At 34.9% G+C, this 26,371-nt stretch overlaps 2 protein-coding genes across 2 annotated transcripts; both read left to right on the top strand.

Annotated features, from left to right (window-relative positions):
• Window positions 1-738: 738 nt before the first annotated feature.
• Window positions 739-6,880, top strand: LOC133822591 (beta-amyrin synthase-like). Its single transcript, XM_062254969.1, has 15 exons — window positions 739-917; window positions 1,254-1,491; window positions 2,995-3,180; window positions 3,268-3,357; window positions 3,481-3,678; window positions 3,874-3,958; window positions 4,114-4,280; window positions 4,382-4,573; window positions 4,678-4,791; window positions 4,942-5,184; window positions 5,288-5,386; window positions 5,622-5,678; window positions 5,785-5,975; window positions 6,096-6,273; window positions 6,382-6,880. The coding sequence occupies exons 2-15, from the start codon at window positions 1,291-1,293 to the stop codon at window positions 6,655-6,657; spliced, it is 2,277 nt and encodes a 758-aa protein (XP_062110953.1). The 5' UTR covers window positions 739-917; window positions 1,254-1,290; the 3' UTR covers window positions 6,658-6,880.
• An 11,417-nt stretch (window positions 6,881-18,297) lies between these two features.
• On the top strand, window positions 18,298-23,835 carry LOC133822590 (beta-amyrin synthase). Its single transcript, XM_062254968.1, has 15 exons — window positions 18,298-18,426; window positions 18,755-18,992; window positions 19,928-20,113; window positions 20,201-20,290; window positions 20,420-20,617; window positions 20,815-20,899; window positions 21,057-21,223; window positions 21,324-21,515; window positions 21,620-21,733; window positions 21,898-22,140; window positions 22,244-22,342; window positions 22,582-22,638; window positions 22,745-22,935; window positions 23,051-23,228; window positions 23,341-23,835. Exons 2-15 carry the CDS (start codon window positions 18,792-18,794, stop codon window positions 23,614-23,616), a joined length of 2,277 nt encoding a protein of 758 aa, XP_062110952.1. The 5' UTR covers window positions 18,298-18,426; window positions 18,755-18,791; the 3' UTR covers window positions 23,617-23,835.
• The last annotated feature ends 2,536 nt before the right edge of the window (window positions 23,836-26,371 follow it).

Raw genomic sequence — 26,371 nt, 5'->3', positions numbered from 1 at the left:
CCTCTGGTCGGTATAGGCAAAGCACTCCTCTGGTCTAGCATGGCACATCTTTGGTTTAGCAAAACACTTTACTGGTCGGGAAAAACAAATGACTGGTCGGCCAAAATAGATGACTGGTCAGCCAAAACGACTAACTGGTTTGTCAAAATAGATGACTGATCGGTCAAAACGACTGAATAGTCAACCAAAACAGATGACTGGTCGATCAAACGACTGACTGGTTGGCCAAACTCCCAACTGGTCAGTCAAAAATCTTCACCGGTCGGACATAAATTCTATCAGATCGGTCAGATCACTTTATCACAACTTTGAAGAGTCAACATATTTATTGGCTATTAATGTGTCATTTTACTGACCATGCATTATCACTTGTCACTTCTGATTGCCACGTCATCGAACTAAAATTTTGGGATAACAACAACATTTTAGTATAATTTATAAAATAAAAGACCAATTTTGAAATTTTGAAGATAGAAAATTAAATCTCCCATTTATCTAAAATATAGAAAACCAATATGATTTTTTTTTTATTGTGATACTATAAAGCTCAATGTAGTACCGTGCAAGTAAGGGGATAATAATACAGAGTTGGTAACGTTTTATACTATCATATATATATATATATATATATATAAATATTTATACTTCCCCCAAAAAATCATGTTCATACAGCAAATTCGTACGAATATGATATTATAATTGACAGTTGACTTATTACACAGTTTGGCTTAATTTCTGTATTCCATTTCCCACACATTCTCCATGCTTTCTCATCCATTCTTATTCTCTATATAAAGGACATTTCTCAAACACTAATTCTATACATATCTCTCTAATTACTTCCTTCCAGCTATATATATAACTAGCTATTATCATCATTTATACCATTTTACTCATCTTTTAATAACTTCTAAGAGGTACGTACTCCATCACAATATATTTATTTCTTCTGTTTTTTCAAGTTGCATATATGATCTTCTCATTAAAATCTGTTTTAGTATAAGCTCAATTTAAATTACTTTAATAATATTCTGCATTACTCTAAATTAGTTACAGCAGCACAGATGCCGTAAACCAACTCTGCTTCTTCTCCCAATATATATATATATATATATATATATACATAATATAATAAATATATATATGATCAAGAAATTAAGTTCATGCCCTAAGTGCGGACAAAATTCAGCACAACCATCTTTGCATGTACATACGTATATATATATATTTATTATTTTGATGTGTATATTTAGGGTTGTTGAAGAGGACCATATTGATATAATAATAAAAATGTGGAGGCTGAAGATAGCAGAGGGGGGCAATGACCCTTACATATTCAGCACAAACAATTTTGTTGGAAGGCAGACATGGGAATTCGACCCAGACGCCGGCACGCCGGAAGAGCGAGCGGCCGTCGAAGAGGCCCGCCTTAACTTCTTCAACAACCGCCACAAGATCAAGCCTAGCAGTGATCTTCTATGGCGTATGCAGGTATGTATATAGCTGTATATGGCTATATTAATTAGTTATTAATTTTTTTTTTTGGTTGCTATATCTTATGATTCTTATTCATCACTCACTGTTAGAGATATAACTCCAACTTTGTTTCTTGTCCAGGGATCTTTTCTTCTTTCTTTTCTTTTTTTAAATATTGACAAATGTCATATTCTCATAATAAAATGATAGGGATTGAGTTGGACAATTTTTATGATGTGTTTTTGGCTAAATCAACCAATTTTGAACAAAAAATTGTAATAATTTTTTATTAATTTTTCTACATATAATTTATTATTGTTTGTAATTTGTTTTTTGGTTTATATCTTTTTAGATCTGGACCTTGTATTATGACAAATTATTTTTTAGACTTTGTATTTTGTAAAATAGTTTAAAAAAACACATAAATTTGATTTTGATTAAAAAAATTGAAAATAACAATGCAGCAGAATGATTATGTTTTTATTTTAAATTATTGATTTGGTAAATTATTTGTGATTTTAGTTATAATTTTTTTTTACCAAAATTAGATTTAGGGATCAGTTTCAACCATTTTACAAAATTCAGAAGATCCAAAAAATAATTTATCATAATAAGACAAAACACATATAAATATAATTTTTTTTTCCATATTATTGTATTTCATTATGTAAATTTTTTTGTTTATTACATCTTTAATTATGGTATTATAACTGATTTTTCAAAATGATATGGCAAGTAGTCCAATATGGGTCATGGATATCGGCATCGCTTCTATAGTTTCCTTCCCTTCGTTCTCTCTCTCTCTTTAGTTTTCACACTTCTCTTTAAATTATGTTGATTTATCAACACTAACTAATAAAAAAGCTTAGAAAGTGCGAGGCCAGCCCATCCACTTTATTTTAACAAGATTTAAAGTTAAAAAGTAGGTCTTCTTAGAATTGACTTAAAAAGTTATTTAGGACTTGTTTTTCTTTTGGAAAAATGATGTTTGGTTACCAAACTATAATAATAATAATAATAATAATAATAATAATAATAATAATAATAAGTTGTTCTCTTGCACTTTGAATCCTACATGTATTTTTATTTATATAAATATTTGTTAGGTCCTACGGATAGAGCACACTCATTCTAACCTTATCAATATACTAATTACCATAAAGTGACAAATACTATTTCATACTATAATTAGATCAATGTGTAGGGACGTTATACATTGTTTTTCTTATATTTACAGAAATATATTCCATATTTGTTTGACTATTGAGTAGTGCTACCTAGTGGCTAATTAGTCTGAAGCCATGTTACACAGTAGCATATTTAGTGACTTCGATATATATATATATATATTATAAGAAGCTATTAATATCTATGTGCATAGTTCCATTTAGATGGATCTCACCATTTTTTTACACTAATCAAATATGAATATAGGAGTATTTATAGTGATTGAATTTATCCTCATTTAGTAAAAAGATTACATATGTTCTTATACATGATCTTGTGTTGCCCTTTTAGTTCTTGAGAGAAAAAGAGTTCAAACAAACAATTCCTCCGGTCAAGATAGAGGATGGTGAGGTGATCTCTTATGAAAAGGCCACAACAGCATTGAAGAGGTCAGTCCAATTCCTCTCAGCTTTGCAGGCCAGTGATGGGCATTGGCCCGCTGAGAATGCAGGCCCATTATTCTTCCTTCCTCCTTTGGTAGGCCCATTTCCATATGGAACTTTCTATTTATTTATTTTTATTTTTAAGCAAAATTGACCAATCTTTGTCATTTTATGTATGTAGGTCATGTGCCTGTACATTACAGGTCACCTCAATACCATATTCCCTGCTGAATATCGCAAAGAAATTCTTCGCTACATGTACTATCATCAGGTGTTTTATATTTTTCAAATGCTATATACATTCATACATTAAATGGTAATATATTTATTCTTTGGATCATTCTTTGTACCATTAATTAATGCTGATATATATTACATATTTGATACTATTTAGAATAAAGATGGTGGATGGGGATTACACATAGAGGGTCATAGCACAATGTTTTGCACAGCTCTCAACTACATTTGTATGCGACTACTAGGAGAAGGACCTAATGGTGGTCAAGACAATGCTTGTGAAAAAGCAAGACAATGGATTCTTGACCATGGTGGTGTAACATACATACCCTCTTGGGGAAAGATATGGCTTTCGGTATGAATCTCCAATTATATATATATATATAGTACACAGTCTACATCATCACTACTTGTAATGCTAAAAATGCTAATATATATATTGGTGTTTAATAAATACATAATAACTTGCATAGTTGTGTTACATTTATTAGAAATTTCTTTGCATGCATTACGAATGTTATTTGATATTATATTTTTGGGTTAATGGAAGATACTTGGTTTATTCGATTGGGCCGGAAGCAATCCCATGCCCCCTGAGTTTTGGATTTTGCCTTCCTTTCTTCCTATGTATCCAGGTATTTTACATGTACTTTTGACCATCTTTCTCATCAATCTATATTATCTTGTTGCTTGAAGAATATAATATATGTACATAAAGAAATATATATATATATGTGCGATAGATCTAGTTTGTTATCTTAAATGTAGATCCATTTTTCCTAATCTGCAGCTAAAATGTGGTGCTACTGTCGATTGGTGTATATGCCCATGTCATATCTATATGGAAAAAGATTTGTTGGTCCAATCACACCTCTCATTCTACAATTAAGAGGGGAACTTCATACTCAAACTTACGATGAAATCAATTGGAAAAAAGTGCGACATTTTTGTGCTAAGGTGAATAAAATATTGTTTTTCCATATAGTAATGTTACATACATATGTGCATATATTTATAGTCGGAAACATAAATTAATACGTGTGCATGTTTTCTTGTAGGAGGATTTATATTATCCTCACCCTTGGGTACAAGATTTGCTCTGGGATAGTTTGTACGTATGTACTGAGCCTCTTCTTACTCGTTGGCCTTTGAACAAATTGATTAGAGAAAGAGCTCTAAAAGTAACAATGGAGCATATTCACTACGAGGATGAAAATAGTCGATATATTACAATTGGATGTGTAGAAAAGGTGATCCAAAATACAAATACTTACATCATCCTTTTATATACATGTTACATATTATATATATATATATAGATGCTCATATTGCTTATTATTACATGGATTAACAGGTGCTATGTATGCTTGCTTGTTGGGTTGAAGATCCAAATGGAGATTATTTTAAAAAACACCTTGCTAGAATCCCAGACTACTTGTGGGTTGCTGAAGATGGCATGAAGATGCAGGTAAATAAACTATATTCACACTGCTGCACTTTTGAATTTCCTTTCATGATAATTTTAAGAGTACGTACTGAAAGAGAAAATAACATGTTACATCAAAATGAGTATAATAAGTTAATATTCTTAAAATTATATGTGAATTAATCTTTGCAGAGCTTTGGTAGCCAAGAGTGGGATACTGGCTTTGCCATTCAAGCTTTGCTTGCTTGTAATCTCACTGATGAAATTGAAGCAACTCTAGCAAGAGGTCACAAGTTTATAAAGGAATCCCAAGTTAAAGACAATCCTTCTGGTGACTTTAAAAGCATGCATCGCCACATTTCTAAAGGATCATGGACATTTTCTGATCAAGATCATGGATGGCAAGTTTCTGATTGTACTGCTGAAGGCTTGAAGGTATAACTTTGGTCAAAGCTAGGCTTCAACTATTAATCACTTGTTCTTTTCATCTAATACCTTAGTTTACATTTCTAACTCAATCCCTTACAAATATATGTAGTGTTGCCTATTATTCTCAATGATGCCACCAGAAATCGTTGGTGAAAAGATGAAACCTGAAAGATTTTATGACGCTGTGAATGTGCTACTCTCTTTACAGGTAAAAATTAATTAATATGCTTTTTTTTTTTCTTTTAATGCAAAATATATTAGCATGTGTGTATCTTACAGAGGGTATAAACCAACAAGAAAAAAATAAAGCACTAATCAAACTTTGATAATTTATACATATATCTTATTCAATGAAAATTTTAATTTTCTTTACATTTGATAATTCAATATATATTATATATTAATACATAACAATTGATCACTTAATTTTGAATTATTGGCAGAGTAAGAATGGTGGTTTAGCAGCTTGGGAGCCAGCAGGAGCACAAGAGTGGTTAGAGGTAAGAAGTCTAATAAAAATCAACGAAAATTCTTAAAAAGAAACTTTTGGATTTATTTGATTGAATAATTTTAACATGTTTTTCCAATACAATGAATTAAATTCAGATACTTAATCCCACCGAGTTTTTTGCGGACATTGTGATCGAGCATGAATATGTAGAATGCACTTCATCAGCAATCCAAGCTTTGGTTTTGTTCAAGAAATTACATCCAGGACATAGGAAAAAGGAAATTGAAAATTTTATAATAAGAGCTAGTCATTTCCTTGAAGAGATACAGATGGATGATGGATCATGGTAATTATATAAAAAAAATTTGTTTTTGTTTTTGCTAAGATGTAATTATATAACATGTTACTTCTTTCTTTTGTGTGGAAACTAATAATGATAACATTTGATACATATACATATATATAGGTATGGGAATTGGGGAGTTTGCTTCACATATGGTACGTGGTTTGCTCTAGGAGGATTAGCAATTGTTGGAAAGACTTACAATAATAATGCAAGTATACGTAGAGGTGTCGAATTTCTACTTAGAACACAAAGAGAGGACGGTGGTTGGGGTGAGAGTTATCTTTCTTGTCCGAAAAAGGTAACATATATATATATAGCTAATTGTGAATTTTTTACTACTTTTTCTATCTTGATTACTTAGACATATATGATAAAGTAACAATATTCTTTACTTATGGTGATGTAGGAATATGTAGCTCTTGAAGGAAACCGATCAAATTTGGTACATACTGCATGGGCCATGATGGGTCTAATTCATGATGGCCAACAAGACCGAGATCCGACTCCTCTTCACAAAGCAGCAAAATTGATAATTAATTCTCAAATGGCAGATGGTGATTTTCCTCAACAAGAAATAACAGGAGTCTTCATGAAGAATTGTATGCTACACTATGCAGCATATAGAAACATTTATCCATTGTGGGCTCTAGCAGAATATCGTAGGCGAGTTTCGTTAGCATGATCTACGTACCTTGCAATACCTAAATTAGTCAACTAAAAAAAAATAATACATACATATATTGAGCAATGGACACAAGCCAAATTCATGTCAAAATAATTTTATGGGCATGATGTCTCGATATTATCACAATTATAGTAACTGTAATACATTATATATATAGAGAATATCAAAATTGTTGTTTAAAGAAAAATAATGCAACATGAGAATATTATTATTATTATTATGTGGAAGTTTGTATAATATTTTTTGTGACATAATTTTGATCACATATATGTCTTAAAATTTTTGTATGAAACCTACAAATTTACAGAAATATCATAATAACAAAATATAGATTCATACTTTTTGGATATAACAAATGTAATGATTTTTATTTTAATTCTATCAAAAGATAAAGTAGAATATACCATATAGTTCACAATAATTAGAATAAAAGAAATTAAATGAAAATTCACATTACTAAAACCCCGTCTGAAGAAATAAGGTTTCATGAGAAAGAAATAGAATATTAATAGCGTGATCATAACACAAAAAACAATAAAAGTTTTAAGTTATAATGTATATATATATATTTTGTTAATCCAAACTTTATTGATTTCACCTTTCTAATATGGTTGAGTTCCAGAAAAAAATGAATGCATTACATCTAATAATCTTGTTTGGTAAAATCTAGCTTTCACCTTTTATTTTTCAACTTTCTCTTCTTGTTAGGATCCTCCCATAAGTACCAACTTCAATTAGACTTGTTTTTTTTATTAAATGAAGCGACGTGGGACGGTCTTCACTCTTCACTATGGGCATTCATTAGTCTGATTTGTGGTAAAGAAATGCTATGAAAGAAGATTGATATTCTGTTAAAAAAAGTGAGGAAGAGAAAGATGAGGAAACTAAGACTTTTAGCATATTTTTAATGACTCAACTAATTTTAAATTTAATTTTTTGCCATGTGTCATGTTTTTAGATGTGAGACAGAATTGGGGCAACAGATTGTTATTTGGTCATTTTGTGGTGGTGGAGGGTTGGACGGTGCAGCAAGAGACTGATAGTGTTGCTGCACATTTTTCATTAAAAGCAGCTTTGAATAAGAATCACACTTTGAGTATTTGGTGTTGTTGAAGAACCAACATTAACATCATATGGTTGTTAGTTAGAAGTGGTGATGGTAGGAATATATATATACAGCTGTTCACATTTAATTTTTTTTTGCCAAATGGCATGCTTTCAGAAGTGAGACAGAATTGGGACAGCAAATTTTTATTAGATCATTTTGTGCTGGTGGAAGGTTGTACGGTGCAGCAAGAGACTGATAGTGTTGTGCACATTTTTCATTAAAAGCAGCTTTAAATAAGAATCCCAATTTGAGTATTTGTGTTTGTTAGAAATATTGTTAAGGGTAGTTAATAAGGGATTAGTTAAGCTGCTAATGACTGTTTAGTTAGGCTGTTATTAGTTCTTATAGCTGTCTGTAGCTCAGCATAATTAATTCCCTTCGGTTGTAACTGATATCTGTTACACTCAATCTATATATATCAGCTAAGTCAATCTCAACATCACGTTGAGATCATTTCACTCATTTCATCATTTGTCCACTCATCTCTCTCATTTCAGAATTGTCACATGGTATCAGAAGCTACACGGATCATGGCGTCCAACGGACCGACTCACTCAGTTGCTGACAATGTCCAACAAGCTCCAGCCGCAGTTGATCAACTTCCCCTCCCCAACAATACCTTGCTCCCACTCCATCTCCGCCTGGATCGCCAAAATTACTCCTACTGGCGTGCATTGGTCCTGGCTGCTCTGCGCGTGTACAATCTCGACGGATATGTCCTTGGCTCCCTCCTTCAGCCTCCCTCGACTATTGCAGGTACGAATCAGCCTAATCCTCTTCATGCACAATGGCTTCGTTTCGATCAATTCATAATGCACTGGATACTCAATTCTGTAACGGAAAATATGCTTGGTCATGTGATTCGATATCGTACGTCGGCTGAGATCTGGATGGTTCTTCAACAACTCTTTGCCACAAAGTCGAAAGCTAGAGTTCTTCAGATCAAAGGACTACTCCAATCAACCAAGAAAGGATGTATGACGATCGACGACTACATCTTGAAGATGAAGACCTACGCTGACACGCTAGCTGAAGCAGGTGACCTGATCTCTGACGACAGCTTGTGCCTGTACGTTCTTGGAGGCTTAGGATCGGAGTACGAAGCTTCGGTCGTGAATCTGACGAACAGATCTGAACCTCTGACGATCCAAGACGTCCAATTCAGCCTTCATACTCAAGAAATGCGAATCCAGCAGCTCACCTCCTCCAACATCGACAATGCTCAAGCTAACTTCGCTAGACTCTCAATTCGTGGTCAGAACAAGTCTCAGGGATGTCCCGGTCGTGGATCTTGGCGTGGACACAGACCTCCTTATGGTGGCCGTGGATCTGGTCGATCGAGTTGAGTGAGCTGTCAGTTGTGTGGTAGAACTGGTCATACTGTTCACCGTTGCTTTCACCGCTTTGATGTCCATTTTTCAGGTGCTAATCCTCACACATATACACCTTCCAACAATACGAACGATTCACCAAATGCATTCATATCCGAACCAACTTACACGGAGAACACACCGAATGACTGGATTCTTGACACGGGAGCCACCAACCACATGACACATGATGATCATTCTCTGACTCAGAAAGCCGACTACAAGGGGAAGGCAAAAGTAACAGTCGGTAATGGTGAGACTCTTCCAATTTCACATATTGGTTTTAATTCAATATCTACTATTAATGCCAATGAGTCTTTAATTCTGAAAGATATTTTACTAGTGCCTAATTTGACCAAGAACCTTATAAGCATATCACAGTTCACCAAGGATAACAATGTTATTCTTGAGTTTGATGCCTCTTCTTGTATTGTCAAGGACAAGAGTATGAGGCAAGCACTTCTTCAGGGCTCGCTTCGTGATGGCCTATATACTCTCCAGATCTCATCCTCCAAGTCATCTTTAGCAAATACTCAGTCCCAGTCCACTGCAATAAAGTCGCCTATCAAGCATGCATACAATATTACTACTACAAGCAATGTAGTATCAGATAAATCCAAAGCAGCTATGATATGGCACTCACGCTTAGGTCATCCCTCCAAACCTGTTCTTGATAGTGTATTGTCTTCAATGAATCCCTCTTTGAAATGTAAACAAGTTGATTTCTGTGATGCATGCCAATTAGGCAAACTACATCAATTCACTTTCAAGAGTACATCTAATAAAACAACTCTCCCTTTTCAATTAGTTCACTCTGATGTATGGGGCCCCTCTTTTTACACTTCAAATGATGGATATAAATACTATCTGAGCTTTATAGATGATTACTCAAAACATGTATGGCTGTATCCAATGAAAGCTAAATCTGATGTACCATCTCTATTCAAACATTTCATTGCATTTATAGAGCGTTCATTTCAAACAAAAATACAGAGTGTTCAAACAGACTTAGGGGGTGAGTATCGTTCATTATATCCACTTTTCCATGAACTTGGCATATCACGTAGACACTCATGTCCCTATACACATCAACAACAAGGCCGAATAGAGAGGAAACATCGGCATGTTGTTGATATGGGGCTCACTCTCTTAGCACATGCTAACATGCCACTCAAGTTCTGGTGGGAAGCTTTTTCCACAGCTGCACACTTAATCAATAGGCTACCAACACCGATTCTAGACTTCCTTTCACCATATGAAACTCTCTTCAAAACAAAACCAGATTATACTCTGTTCAAAGCATTTGGGTGTGCATGTTTTCCACTACTTCGTCCATACCAAAACCACAAAGTCTCATTTCGATCTTCTAAGTGTGTTTTTGTAGGGTATAGCTCACAACATCGAGGATACAAGTGTCTACATCCCTCAGGTAGGCTTTATATTGCTCGTAGTGTGACATTCAATGAAGTAGAGTTTCCCTACGATAGCCTCTTTGTCCAAGGTCCATCATCATCTTTGCCTACCCAAAATACGTCTAAGACTGGTTTTGCACTCCCATTAGTCTCACTTCATAAGCCACAACCACCATCACTAGTACCTCGGCCAGATTCACCTATACAGTCTAACTCACCAATGTCTACCTCTCAGTCTCCAAATAACACCACACTTCCTTCCTTGTCCCCTGTAACCTCTCAAATTTCCCCAATACAACAAACTCACTCTGTGTCTCCACAACATGATTCTCCAGTTGTCCCACCATTCATACCCATCTCAGATTCACATTTTAACTTGCCTATACCACCCAACCCCACAAATACACACTCCATGGTAACTCGATCAAAGACAGGCACACTTAAACCAAAGACTTACTTGGCAAATCTTACACCTGAATTGGAACCTCTAAATGTGAAAAGTGCTCTCACTAACCCATGCTGGAAACAAGCTATGTTATCTGAATTTCAGGCATTGCAGGCAAATCATACGTGGAGCTTGGTACCCTATACTCCAGACATGGCTGTGATCAACAACAAATGGATCTTCAGAATCAAATATAACAGTGATGGGACTATCAATCGGCACAAGGCTCGTTTAGTAACAAAGGGTTTCCAGCAAACACCGGGGATCGACTTCCTTGAGACATACAGCCCAGTTGTCAAACCATGCACTATACGGGTTATCTTCTCTCTTGTTGCAATCAACAAGTGGGAAATACAACAAATCGACATAAATAATGCGTTTCTGAACGGCAAACTTCATGAAACTGTTTACATGCATCAGCCCGAGGGATTCATCAACACTTCTTTTCCCAATCATGTCTGTAAACTCCACAAGGCGATTTATGGACTACGCCAAGCACCTCATGCGTGGTTTGAACAGCTGAAATCATCTCTTCTCAGTTGGGGACTCAAGGACTCTAAAGCAGACACTAGCCTCTTTTACTCCGTCAGTGGTACGAAGCAACTCTTTGTCTTGGTCTATGTCGACGATATTTTAATAACAGGCAATGACAATGCTCAGATTCACCGTCTTATTGTCGATCTTAACATTCGTTTTGCCTTAAAGAAGCTTGGCCCAGTGCAATACTTCCTCGGTTTCGAAGTCACTCGCACGTCTGATTACATTCTCCTGAGTCAAACAAAGTACACGAGAGACTTGCTGAGTAAAACCAAAATGCTGGACTCCCACCCTCAACCGACTCCTATGTGCCCCAGCTTTAAACTCACTCTTGATACAGGCGTCCCATTAGCTAATCCAACAATGTATCGATCAGTCATAGGTGCACTACAGTACTTGACCCTAACGAGGCCAGACATATCTTTCACCGTGAATAGACTTAGCCAGTACCTAAAAGCTCCAACTACGGCTCATTGGACAGCATGCAAGAGAATTCTTCGCTACTTGGCTGGCACATTATCTCAAGGTCTCCGCTTCACAAGCAGCTCCTCCCTTGATCTTCACGCATTCTCAGACGCTGACTGGGCTGGCAATCTAGATGATAGAAAGTCGACTTCAGGCTATGTAGTATACCTTGGTGGCAACTTGATAAGTTGGTGTTCAAAGAAGCAGTCTGTAATAGCAAGATCCAACACGGAGTCAGAGTATCGTGCGTTAGCTCTAGCAACGACTGAACTCGTATGGCTGCAGTCTCTCTTTGCCGAGTTGGGATTGTCTACGTCTGCATGCCCGATCATATGGTGCGATAACTTGGGAGCTGCCTCGTTAGCTTCAAATCCAGTGTACCACGCTCGTACAAAGCATATCGAAGTCGACTTACATTTTGTACGTGACCGAGTCTTAGATAAACTACTGGATGTTCGATATGTAGACTCAGCAAATCAAGTAGCTGATATATTAATTAAACCCTTACCAATAACTCATTTTTATAGTCTTTGTAACAAGTTAGGACTTCACAGTTCGTCCAACTTGAGGGGGGTGTTTGAAATATTGTTAAGGGTAGTTAATAAGGGATTAGTTAAGCTGCTAATGACTGTTTAGTTAGGCTGTTATTAGTTCTTACAGCTGTCTGTAGCTCAGCATAACTAATTCTCTTCGGTTGTAACTGATTTCTGTTACACTCTCTCTATATATATCAGCTAAGTCAATCTCAACATCACGTTGAGATCATTTCACTCATTTCATCATTTGTCCACTCATCTCTCTCATTTCAGAATTGTCACAGTGTTGTTGAACAACTTGACATTAACATCATATGGTTGTTAGTTAGATTTGATGATGATAGGAATATATATATATAGATGTTGACATTTATATATTGATTCGATAGATGCGTTAACTTTATAATCATACAATCACCCTATAATCATATATAACTATGCAGGATGTTAATCATTACTTATTTATATTTTTGATATTTTTAACATGTATAATGTAATTGCAAGGGATCTTCCATAAATTTTCATGAAATTTTAAATAGGATGTCAAAATTAAAATTCAAACAACGTGTTGCATGCACATATAAATATCAAAATAAGCATGCGTATAATAAGCTATTTAAATGATAATTTGTGGGAGGTCCTTGTAACTACATTATATACTATTATATATAAAAATAAAGTTGAAACTTAATAATGAACACAAAATTCTAAAAGTACCTATATAAATAGGGCAGTTCAATAATCCCTCTGAGTCATTCCTTCATCATTTTAGAACCATAGGATTACTCTAAAAGTGACAACAAGAAAATCCCATAGTTTTTATGTAAGGGTAGAAATTACATTTATGATGAAGGGTTACCAGCTAAAAATGTTGATACACACTCTTTGCAATAAAATACACACCTCTTTTGACGATAATATACACAACTGGAAACAATGACACGCCATTTAGTAATATTTATTTATTTATGAGGAAGTAGTTCGATACTGAAGAGATTTTGATAATGAAAAAGTAAGCAGTTGACTGCATTGCTTTGGTTGCACTTGACTCCAGAGAACCTAGTTGAGAGATGAGCTTATAAAGCTTCTTGAGCAGTGACCAACTTGTCAAAAACATCAAGAGCCCTTCCGATCTGGAGAAGAACAATTGTCAAGTGCCAACCAATGAGGCACTCAGGACCATAGACATTTATTTGACATTTGGTGGCGGCATGGATTGTGTTGTCAGTTCCGTATAAGCGACAAAAATGATGTTTCACGACACCGCCTGACATAGAAAAACGTGTTGTTACCATTTTAACAGTACCAGGGATACTTTTCCAATAAAGCAGTATGCTTAACATCCTTGTATTGTGCCTACCAACTATCTACTGTGGCCCACTAACTTATTTAATGTATAGAATTTTTTTTATTTATAGATAACTAATTCGATAATGGGAAAAGATTATTGTAATCAGCTCCCATTAATGAGTTTAATCCCCTTAGTTGCCTATAAATAGAGTTAGGGTATCACTTGTAAAAAGATCCCTAACATCTCAAAGTGAGATAAAACGCTACCTGAATTCCAAGAGAACTTGAGCTTTGCAAGTTCTTCATCCTCAATACAATTGGCTCGTGGACTAGGTCTAATTAATAATCTAGACCACGTAAAAACTATGTGTTTGATCTTCTTCTTCTTCTTTATGCTTTTATTTAATTTGGTAGTTGGGGAAAAAGTCAGACAACAATGAATAATACTAAAAAAAAAAGACGACCAACTATGTGGGAATAACATTACAAAGTTACAAATTAGTAATTATGAGTTACGAGTAAAACTATATGATCATAAGTGTTGACCATAGTGGTTTGACCCCATAAGATGGTAATGACCTATATCTATTTGACTCTTACGGAATGAATACTCAAACTTAAGATCATAAGAACTAGATTCAATTGAGTATCTCAAGTCTAAGAAATGATTGCAATTTGACAAAGTGTTTATATAAAAAAAGTGTTTATGAATCTACAATTGTGTAGTGAGTCCTTTATCTATAGGCTCAATGGCATTACAATGCTCATAATGAGCCCCTAAAATTATGTAAGCCTCTTTATCACGAAAAATACATATAAATTATTTAAAATACACTTAAAATCATTTAATTTAGAATAAGCTACTTGTGAGATGTATTTTGGATCTTGTACTCAACCAACAACATATAGATCGTGATATGTTTACTCATAACATTCGATTAGGTAGACATCGACTAGTGTCGTTGTCTGTTCACATCTTGACCTTCTCCTCCATCGTCGTTCTATTCGACCAGTATTAATGTTGCATGCACTTAACTTAGTACCCATGGCTTGCTGTAAACTTCCCCAAAATCTCGATGTAAACACCGATCCTCTATTCGACACTATTGTTTTGGGGATTCCATGCAACTGTACTATCTCTTGGATATATATGTCTGCGTACTGATCCGCTGTGTACGAAGTCTTAACAGGCAGGAAATGAGCGGACTTGGTTAGTCTATCTATTACTACCCAAGCCGAATCATGCTGCTTACTTGTTCGTGGAAAACCTGTCACGAAATCCATAGCGATATTGTCCCATTTCCATTCTGGTACGCTAAGCGGTTACAATAAGCCTGCAGGCCGCTGATGTTCTGCTTTCACTTGCTGGCATACTAGACACTTAAACACAAATTTCGCTATGTCCTTCTTCATCCCTGGCCACCAATACATTGCCTTGATGTCGTGTGTCATCTTGGTCGACCCTGGGTGAACTGAGTACGGGGTACTGTGTGCTTCTTCTAGAATCATCATCTTAATCCCTTGATTATCTGGCACGCATACTCGATCCTTATACTCAATAATCCTTGACTTGATATTGAGAAATATATGGCATTGCCTTCTCTGACTGCATCCATATGTGCTGCTAGTGTGTCGTCGTGCCCTTGCCCAATCTGTATATCTTCTAGCAGATTTGACTGGATAGACAAATTAGCCAGCTTATCGACAACTATTTCTATTCTAGCACTGATCAGCTCCTGCTGTAGCGACTTTCCCATTTCGGCTAGTGCTGCTAAACTTCCATTACTCTTCCTACTTAGCGCATTGGCAACTACGTTTGCCTTTCCCGGGTGGTATAAGATTTCACAGTCATAATCCTTCACTAGCTCTAACCACATACGCTGCCTCATGTTGATCTCCTTCTGAGTAAAGAAGTACTTTAAACTTTTGTGGTCCGTATAAATCTCGCACCATTCTCCGTAAAGATAATGGCGCAAGATTTTTAACGCAAAGACCACCGTTGCCAACTCCATATCGTGCATTGGATAGCGTTGCTCGTACTCCTTCAGCTGCCGTGAGGCGTAGGCGGCTATCACGTTTGTCATTCTGCATCAGTACGCAACCCAACCCTTGCTTCAACACATCGCAGTAGACTACTAACTTATCGTTGGGTGTCGGTACACAGAGTATTGGTGCTGATCACAACTTGTCCTTAAGCAACTGGAAGCTTTCTTCACATCTATCATTCCAGTTGAATCTTTGCTGTTTTCGAGTCAGGTTGGTGAGTGGAGTGACTATCTTAGAAAAGCCCTCTACGAACCTCCTATAATAACTAGCTAATCCCAGAAAGCTCATTACTTCGGATGCGTTCTTTGGTCTTGGCCAATCCTTCACGGCCTATACCTTTGATGGGTCTACTGCAACTCCGTCCTTGGATATAATGTGCCCGAGGAACGCCACTTGCGAGATGCATTTCTTGAACTTGGCATAGAGTTAATGCTCCTTTAGTTGTGACAAAATCAACCTCAAATGTTCCTTGTGCTTGACTTCGTCCTTGGAGTATACTAAGATGTCGTCAATGAACACTACGATGAATTTATCTGAGTAGTCCTTGAAGACCCTATTCATCAAGTCCATAAATGTGACTGGTGCGTTGGTAAGACCAAAAGACATAACTAAGAACTCGTAATACCCATAACGAGTTCTAAAAGCTGTCTTAGGAATATCTTCTCCCCGCACCTTGAGTTGATGGTACCCGGACCGTAAATCAATCTTTGAAAATACGGTCGCACCTCGAAGTTGATCAAACAAGTCCTCAACCCGGGGTAGCAGGTACTTATTCTTAATAGTTACCTTATTCAGCTCGCGGTAGTCTATGCGCATCCGCATACTTGCGTCCTTTTTCTTCACAAATAGAACTGGTGCTCCCCATGGCAAATGGCTTGGCCTAATAAAACCAAAGTCTAGAAGTTCTTGCAACTGAGTCTTTAACTCCTTGAGTTCCGTAGGTGCCATCCGGTATGGTGCCTTGGAGATAGGCTCGGGTCCGGTACTAATTCTATTGTGAAGTCGATTTCTCGAGTCAGCGACAATCCTGGTAAATCATCGGGAAATACTTCTGGGAATTCTCTTACAATGCAGACGTCTCCAACCTTAAGCGATATTTCCTTTACTACATCCGTGATGCTGGCTAAGAATGCTTGACACCCTTTTTCTATCAACCTTTGAGCTTTGAGAGATGATATTAGCGGTGTACGTAGTCCGGAAACTTGTCCCATGAAGCATAATTTCTGCCCATCAGGAGTCTCGAACATCACCTTCTTGCGTTTGCAGTCGATGGTTGTGCCATGCCGTGCTAGCCAGTCCATGCCTAGTATCACATCGATGTCCTTGATCTCCAGTTCTATCAGGTCTTCTTCTAGTTCTACGTCCTCAATCTTGATCGGTACGCTTCGTACTATCCGTGATGATCGGTTACAAACATAGTTCTAGATTTTTCACAAGGTTTGTCTAGCTTTTCTATCATTCCTAACGAGATATACGAATGAGTGGCTCCCGAATCAAATAATACAGAACATATATTATTGAGGATAGAAACCTGACCTGTGACCACCTTATTGCTAGCATCAGCCTCTCCTTGGGTTAGGGCAAAAACCCTGGTAGGAACCATCTTATCTTCCTTTTTCCCTTCTGACTTGAGCTGAGGACATTTTTCTTTCGGTGTCCCTCTTGACCACAGTTGTAACATCCTTTGGTGTTTGCCCGGAATTCCCCAGGATGTTTCCTTTGGCACTTAGCACATGGTGGGTATTCTACATAACCCGGCCTACTAGCTCCATTATTTGTCTGTGCCCTTTTATCGCTGTCGGATTGCTTATTGTCAGGATGCCTTCTTTTCTGACCGTTGTTGTTGTTGTTGCTGGACTGATTGTTGTTGTTGTGGTTGTTGTTCCGACTTGTCTGAGATTTACCATGCTATCTAGGCTCAGGCTTACTGGCTTCTTCTTTACTAACGTTAGCCTGCAACCTTTCTACTTCTATTGCCGTCTCTAGAATGTCGGCATATGTAGTATTTCGTGGGTTTGCTAACTTAACCCCTAGCTGAATCTTCGGTCGAAGTCCTCTAACGAACTTAGATACCCTCAGATAATCAATTAGAACCATTTCCGGTGCGAAATTAGCCAAACGGTCGATATAGAGATATAGAGAACCAATATGATTTTTTTTTTTATTGTGATACTATAAAGCTCAATGTAGTACCGTGCAAGAAAGGGCATAATAATACAGAGTTGGTAACGTTTTATACTATCACATATATATATATATATATATATATCTATAAATATTTATACTTCCCCCAAAAAATCATGTTTATACAGCAAATTCGTACGAATATGATATTATAATTGACAGTTGACTTATTACACAGTTTGGCTTAATTTCTGTATTCCATTTCCCACACATTCTCCATGCTCTCTCATCCATTCTTATTCTCTATATAAAGGACATTTCTCAAACACTAATTCTATACATATCTCTCTAATTACTTCCTTCCAGATATATATATAACTAGCTAGTATCATCATTTATACCATTTTACTCATTTTTTAATAACTTCTAAGTGGTACGTACTCCATCACAATATTTTTATTTCTTCTGTTTTTTCAAGTTGCATATATGATCTTCTCATTAAAATCTGTTTTAGTATAAGCTCAATTTAAATTACTTCAATAATATTCTACATTACTCTAAATTAGTTACAGCAGCACAGATGCCGTAAACCAACTCTGCTTCTTCTCCCAATATATATATATATATATATATACATAATATAATAAATATATATATGATCAAGAAATTAAGTTCATGCCCTAAGTGCGTACAAAATTCAGCAAAACCATCTTTGCATGTATATACGTATATATATTTATTATTTTGATGTGTATATTTAGGGTTGTTGAAGAGGACCAAATTGATATAATAATAAAAATGTGGAGGCTGAAGATAGCAGAGGGGGGAAATGACCCTTACATATTCAGCACAAACAACTTTGTTGGAAGGCAGACATGGGAATTCGATCCGGACGCCGGCACGCCGGAAGAGCGAGCGGCCGTCGAAGAGGCCCGCCTTAACTTCTTCAACAACCGCCACAAGATCAAGCCTAGCAGTGATCTTCTATGGCGTATGCAGGTACGTATATAGCTGTATATGGCTATATTAATTAGTTATTAATTTTTTTTTGGTTGCTATATCTTAATATCTTATGATTCTTATTCATCACTCACTGTTAGAGATATAATTCCAACTTTGTTTCTTGTCCAGGAATCTTTTCTTCTTTCTTTTCTTTTTAAATATTGACAAATGTCATATTCTCATAATAAAATGATGGGATTGATGAGTTGGACAATTTTTGTGATATGTTTTTGGCTAAATCAACCCATTTGGAACAAAAACTTGTAATAACTTTTTATTAATTTTGTTTATATATAATTTATTATTATTTGTTATTTTGTTTGGGTTTATACCTTCTTATTTTGTAAAATAGTTTAAATATACTCATAAATTCGATTTTGATAAAAAGAAATTGAATATAACAATGAAGTTGTAAGTAGAATGATTTTGCATTTATTTTAAGTTATTAGTTTGCTAAATTATTTGTGATTTTAATTGTGATTTTTTTACTAAAATTGGATTAAGAGATCTATTTTAACCATTTTACAAAATTCATCACAAGGTCCAAAAAATAATTTATCATAATACACATAATGAGACAAAACACATATAAATATAATTTTTTTAATCTTTCCATATTATTGTATTTCATCAAGTAAAAAGTTTTGTTTATTACTTCTTTAATTAGATGGTATTATAACTGATTTTTCCATCTTAAGCCATGTTACACATTAGCATATTTAGTGACTTCGATATATATATATATATATACATATATATATATATATTATAAGAAGCTATTAATATCTATGTGCATAGTTCCATTTAGATGGATTTCACCATTTTTTTTACACTTATCAAATATGAATATAGGAGTATTTATAGTGATTGAATTTATCCTCATTTAGTAAAAATACATATGTTCTTATATATGATCTTGTGTTGCCTTTTAGTTCTTGAGAGAAAAAGAGTTCAAACAAACAATTCCTCCGATCAAGATAGAGGATGGTGAGGTGATCTCTTATGAAAAGGCCACAACAGCATTGAAGAGGTCAGTCCAATTCCTCTCAGCTTTGCAGGCCAGTGATGGGCATTGGCCCGCTGAGAATGCAGGCCCATTATTCTTCCTTCCTCCTTTGGTAGGCCCATTTCCATATGGAACTTTCTATTTATTTATTTTTATTTTTTAGCAAAATTGGCCAATCTTTGTCATTTTATGTATGTAGGTCATGTGCCTGTACATTACAGGTCACCTCAATACCATATTCCCTGCTGAATATCGCAAAGAAATTCTTCGCTACATGTACTATCATCAGGTGTTTTATATTTTTCATATGTTATATACATTCATACTCATACATTAAATGGTAATATATTTATTCTTTGGATCATTCTTTGTACCATTAATTAATGCTCATATATATTACATATTTGATACTATTTAGAATAAAGATGGTGGATGGGGATTTCACATTGAGGGTCATAGCACAATGTTTTGCACAGCTCTCAACTACATTTGTATGCGACTACTAGGAGAAGGACCTAATGGTGGTCAAGACAATGCTTGTGAAAGAGCAAGACAATGGATTCTTGACCATGGTGGTGTAACATACATACCCTCTTGGGGAAAGATATGGCTTTCGGTATGAATCCCCAATTATATATAGTACACAGTCTACTTCATCATTACTTGTAATGCTAAAAATGCTAATATATATATATATATATATTGGTGTTTAGTAAATACATAATAACTTGAATAGTTGTGTTACATTTATTAGAAAATTCTTTGCATGCATTATGAATGTAATTTGATATTATATTTTTGGGTTAATGGAAGATACTTGGTTTATTCGATTGGGCCGGAAGCAATCCCATGCCCCCTGAGTTTTGGATTTTGCCTTCCTTTCTTCCTATGTATCCAGGTATTTTACATGTACTTTTGACCATCTTTCTCATCAATCTATATTATCTTGTTGCTTGAAGAATATAATATATGTACATAAAGAAATATATATATATATATGTGCGATAGATCTAGTTTGTTATCTTAAATGTAGATCCATTTTTCCTAATCTGCAGCTAAAATGTGGTGTTACTGTCGATTGGTGTATATGCCCATGTCATATCTATATGGAAAAAGATTTGTTGGTCCAATCACACCTCTCATTCTACAATTAAGAGAGGAACTTCATACTCAAACTTACGATGAAATCAATTGGAAAAAAGTGCGACATTTTTGTGCTAAGGTGAATAAAATATTGCTTTTCCATATAGTAATGTTACATACATATGTGCATATATTTATAGCGGCAACAAAAAGTAATACGTGTGCATGTTTTCTTGTAGGAGGATTTATATTATCCTCACCCTTGGGTACAAGATTTGCTCTGGGATAGTTTGTACGTATGTACTGAGCCTCTTCTTACTCGTTGGCCATTGAACAAATTGATTAGAGAAAGAGCTCTAAAAGTAACAATGGAGCATATTCACTATGAGGATGAAAATAGTCGATATATTACAATTGGATGTGTAGAAAAGGTGATCTAAAATACAAATACTTACATCATCCTTTTATATACATGTTACATATTATATATATATATATATATGCTCATATCGCTTATTATTACATGGATTAACAGGTGCTATGTATGCTTGCTTGTTGGGTTGAAGATCCAAATGGAGATTATTTTAAAAAACACCTTGCTAGAATCCCAGACTACTTGTGGGTTGCTGAAGATGGCATGAAGATGCAGGTAAATAAACTATATTCACACTACTGCACTTAAATTTATTCACACTACTGCACTTATGAATTTCCTTTCATGATAATTTTAAGAGTACGTACTGAAAGAGAAAATAACATGTTACATCAAAATGAGTATAATACTTAAAATTATATGTGAATTAATCTTTGCAGAGCTTTGGTAGCCAAGAGTGGGATACTGGTTTTGCCATTCAAGCTTTGCTTGCTTGTAATCTCACTGATGAAATTGAAGCAACTCTAGCAAGAGGTCACAAGTTTATAAAGGAATCCCAAGTTAAAGACAATCCTTCTGGTGACTTTAAAAGCATGCATCGCCACATTTCTAAAGGATCATGGACATTTTCTGATCAAGATCATGGATGGCAAGTTTCTGATTGTACTGCTGAAGGCTTGAAGGTATAACTTTGGTCAAAGCTAGGCTTCAACTATTAATCACTTGTTCTTTTCATCTAATACCTTAGTTTACATTTCTAACTCAATCCCTTACAAATATATGTAGTGTTGCCTATTATTCTCAATGATGCCACCAGAAATCGTTGGTGAAAAGATGAAACCTGAAAGATTTTATGACGCTGTGAATGTGCTACTCTCTTTGCAGGTAAAAATTAATTAATATGTTTTTTTTTTCTTTTTTCTTTTTTTTTATGCAAAATATATTAGCATGTGTGTATCTTTCAGAGGGTATAAACCAACAAGAAAAAAATAAAGCACTAATCAAACTTTGATAATTTATACATATATCTTATTCAATGAAAATTTTAATTTTCTTTACATTATTCAATATATATTATATATTAATACATAACAATTGATCACCTAATTTTGAACTATTGGCAGAGTAAGAATGGTGGTTTAGCAGCTTGGGAGCCAGCAGGAGCACAAGAGTGGTTAGAGGTAAGAAGTCTAATAAAAATCAACGTAAATTCTTATAAAGAAACTTTTGGATTTATTTGATTGAATAATTTTAACATGTTTTTCCAATACAATGAATTAAATTCAGATACTTAATCCCACCGAGTTTTTTGCGGACATTGTGATCGAGCATGAATATGTAGAATGCACTTCATCAGCAATCCAAGCTTTGGTTTTGTTTAAGAAATTACATCCAGGACATAGGAAAAAGGAAATTGAAAATTTTATAATAGGAGCTAGTCATTTCCTTGAAGAGATACAGATGGATGATGGTTCATGGTAATTATATAAATTTTTTTTGTTTTTGTTTTTGCTAAGATGTAATAATATAACATGCTACTTCTTTCTTTTGTGTGGAATAATGATAAAATTTGATACATATACATATATATAGGTATGGGAATTGGGGAGTTTGCTGCACATATGGCACGTGGTTTGCTCTAGGAGGATTAGCAATTGTTGGAAAGACTTACAATAATAATGCAAGTATACGTAGAGGTGTCGAATTTCTACTTAGAACACAAAGAGAGGACGGTGGTTGGGGTGAGAGTTATCTTTCTTGTCCGAAAAAGGTAACATATATATATATATATAGCTAATTGTGAAATTGTTACTACTTTTTCTTTCTTGATTACTTAGACATATATGATAAAGTAACAATATTCTTTACTTATGGTGATGTAGGAATATGTAGCTCTTGAAGGAAACCGATCAAATTTGGTACATACTGCATGGGCCATGATGGGTCTAATTCATGCTGGCCAACAAGACCGAGATCCGACTCCTCTTCACAAAGCAGCAAAATTGATAATTAATTCTCAAATGGCAGATGGTGATTTTCCTCAACAAGAAATAACAGGAGTCTTCATGAAGAATTGTATGCTACACTATGCAGCATATAGAAACATTTATCCATTGTGGGCTCTAGCAGAATATCGGAGGCGAGTTTCATTAGCATGATCTAAGTACCTTGCAATACCTAAATTAGTCATCTAAAAAAATAATACATACATACATAGATTGAGCAATGGACACAAGCCAAATTCATGTCAAAATAATTTTACGGGCATATGATGTTTCGATATTATCACAATTATAGTAACTGTAATACATTATATATAGAGAATATCAAAATTTTTGTTCAAAGAAAAAATAATGCAACATGAGAATATTATTATTATTATTATTATAATTATTATTATTATTATTATTGTACGCCCTAAATATTCGCGCATTATTGGCGAGCTGGAAAATGGCATAATTCGATCTGCCACGTGTAAATCGTCCACCCGGAACTGTTGTTACGGGCTTCCGTCTGTCCAGCCCGAGCTGTTTAGAGAGTTAGCAGTTTACTTGAAGGCAGCGGGTCAACAATATGGATACCAGGAGCTGGCGCTACGTCAAGCTCGTGATGTGGCAGAGATCTGACACCCGAATCCTTGTAAAGACAACAACGCAATATAAACGTGCATTTATCAGACATCACGTGTCTATTCCATTCCTGAATTCCCGAGCATGCCGTATAAACAGGCGTATTCAGACATCCCACGCCTGGTATGAGCCGTGCAACCCATAGCCCCTCCTTATCTATTGATTAGACCACACTTCACTGTAAGGTTTTAGGAGTTAATCATCAGTGTCACAGAGATAACGTGAAGGGTAATGAGATCACGGGATGACCCCTTTGCAATGCCCAGGTATCCTCTTCCTATACATACCAAGACCCTGGGCATTGCAAGGGGTTGGTAGATTCTTGTAAAGAAGTACTGATGGACCCAAAACGGGTATGTTTTAAAAATTTATACTCGCAAGCGCACGAATCGTATATGGAATATAGTGTTCTAGTAAGCACGAGATCGAACACAAAGGAGTTGTCTAAATAAAAAAGAAAACTATTTTAAATCAAAAGTAATAAATTCTAACCTAGCTCAAAAGATTGATGAGATTTTCGTATAATAAAAATAAAATAAAAGATAATAAGAAAGGTATTAAAGACAATATATTTAATTAAATTAATAATTGAAATCAAGATGGTAAAAGAAAGATTATTAAGATAATAGAATCCACAAAATATAAGTTCAATAATATTTATAAGTACATTGATTCCCAAGTCTTAGTGATAGTTAAAATAAATCAAACTATCATTTTCCAAATAGATTTATAATTTTAAGCACAAATTACTTCTAAAAAGATATGATTTTTCTTTACTTTTCAAATTATAATTTCAAAGCATTTAGTGTAAATCAATATAATGAAATAACAAATAAATCAATGAACATTATTTATAAGGCAAAACATAATATTTTTGTTCTAAGCATGGATGTGTACAATTTAATGACACACATCTTACACAAAGAATATTATGTTTTTACACTAATGAAGAACAAAGTGTAAATATGTGTTAACAATCCAAAATACATGATATTTAAGATGAAAGAAGATATTTGAAGAAGAAAATTCCATAAACTCTGTTTCACAAAATGGGAAATCAACATACAAAATAAACACCATCTAGTTACATATTGTTTCATCATCACCTTAATAATCTTAAAAAGATTAGAAACTCATAATTAGAATAGAAAATACAAACAAAAAAATTACAAACATAGATAGGAAAATTTGGAGGAAAACCCCCAAATTATTCCTCTAAAAATACATAGAAAATTAACCAAAAAGAAGAAGAAGAAGATGAAGAGAATAGAGATGTTTGAAAGTGTAGAAACTTTGTGTAGTGTAACCTCTTCCAAAATTGACACCAAACTCCCTTATTTATAGCAAAAAAAAAAGGATTAAAATAATCAATTTAAATTAATTAAATTAATTTAATTAATTATAATATAGCAAATATGGGTAAATTATAGGGTGTAATAATGATGATTTTTGGGTAAAATGTGTAGAAAGTGGGGTAAAAATGTGGCCTTTTTAGACAAAAGGGACAAAAAGTACATTGTGGGCTCAAAAGGGCTGTTGGTGGCTGGCTGGGCACGGTTCAGGCGGCTGGGAGGCAGGGCCGAATGAAGGAGGGGGCACGGGTATAGCTGGGGCAGCTGGAAGGTGGCACCTGGTGGGCTTCGTGGGCTGGGCTTCGGTGGCAGCTGTTGGAGGCATCATGTGATGTTGGGCCGAACTGGCTTGGGCCAGGAGTTGAAGGAAGGCTTGTTGTGTGGTGTGAGCAGGAGGCCAGGCGTGGGTGCTGCTGAAGCTTGGTGTGAAGGCTGGGAACAACTGTTGGAGGCATCATGTGATGCACGGTTGGGAGGAGAGGACAGACGCTGGAGTGGCAGCTGAGGAGAGATTGGGCCTTGTGCTGATGATGTTTCAAAAATGCCATTTTTCACTTCTTTTTCAGCTTTTTATCATTTTTTCCAAACACAAAAATACAATAAAATCCCTACAAAATAAACATAAAATAAATCATAATAAAATATTTTCAACTATAAAATAAATCAATTTAATTCTTTGAAAATGTTAATTATAACTTAATTTATATTTAACATTTAAATTCAATAATACAACATTTTTTTACCTCAAATTCAACTACAATAATTCAAATAATTAATTGCATTATTTTACAACAAAATAACTATAAAAACACACAAAAATATATAAAATCAAAATAAAACCAATAAATTCAAAATTACTTTAAAACTTAATAAATCAATTAAAATCTCAAGAATTAGGCAACAATTAGCACATAAAAAGTGGTAAAATAACT

This window comes from Humulus lupulus, chromosome 3, assembly GCF_963169125.1.
Source record: "Humulus lupulus chromosome 3, drHumLupu1.1, whole genome shotgun sequence".
In the NCBI taxonomy this organism is placed as follows: domain Eukaryota; kingdom Viridiplantae; phylum Streptophyta; class Magnoliopsida; order Rosales; family Cannabaceae; genus Humulus; species Humulus lupulus.
This window is presented reverse-complemented; position numbering and strand designations above follow the sequence as displayed.

Bases quoted from the DNA above. Each gene is read 5' to 3' on its own strand.
- LOC133822591 (XM_062254969.1), top strand. From the start codon at position 1,291: ATGTGGAGGCTGAAGATAGCAGAGGGGGGCAATGACCCTTACATATTC. The intron at 5,387-5,621 runs GTAAAAATTAAT...AATTATTGGCAG, and splicing joins ATGTGCTACTCTCTTTACAG to AGTAAGAATGGTGGTTTAGC. The intron at 5,976-6,095 runs GTAATTATATAA...ACATATATATAG, and splicing joins CAGATGGATGATGGATCATG to GTATGGGAATTGGGGAGTTT.
- LOC133822590 (XM_062254968.1), top strand. From the start codon at position 18,792: ATGTGGAGGCTGAAGATAGCAGAGGGGGGAAATGACCCTTACATATTC. The intron at 21,734-21,897 runs GTAAATAAACTA...TAATCTTTGCAG, and splicing joins AAGATGGCATGAAGATGCAG to AGCTTTGGTAGCCAAGAGTG. The intron at 22,936-23,050 runs GTAATTATATAA...ACATATATATAG, and splicing joins CAGATGGATGATGGTTCATG to GTATGGGAATTGGGGAGTTT.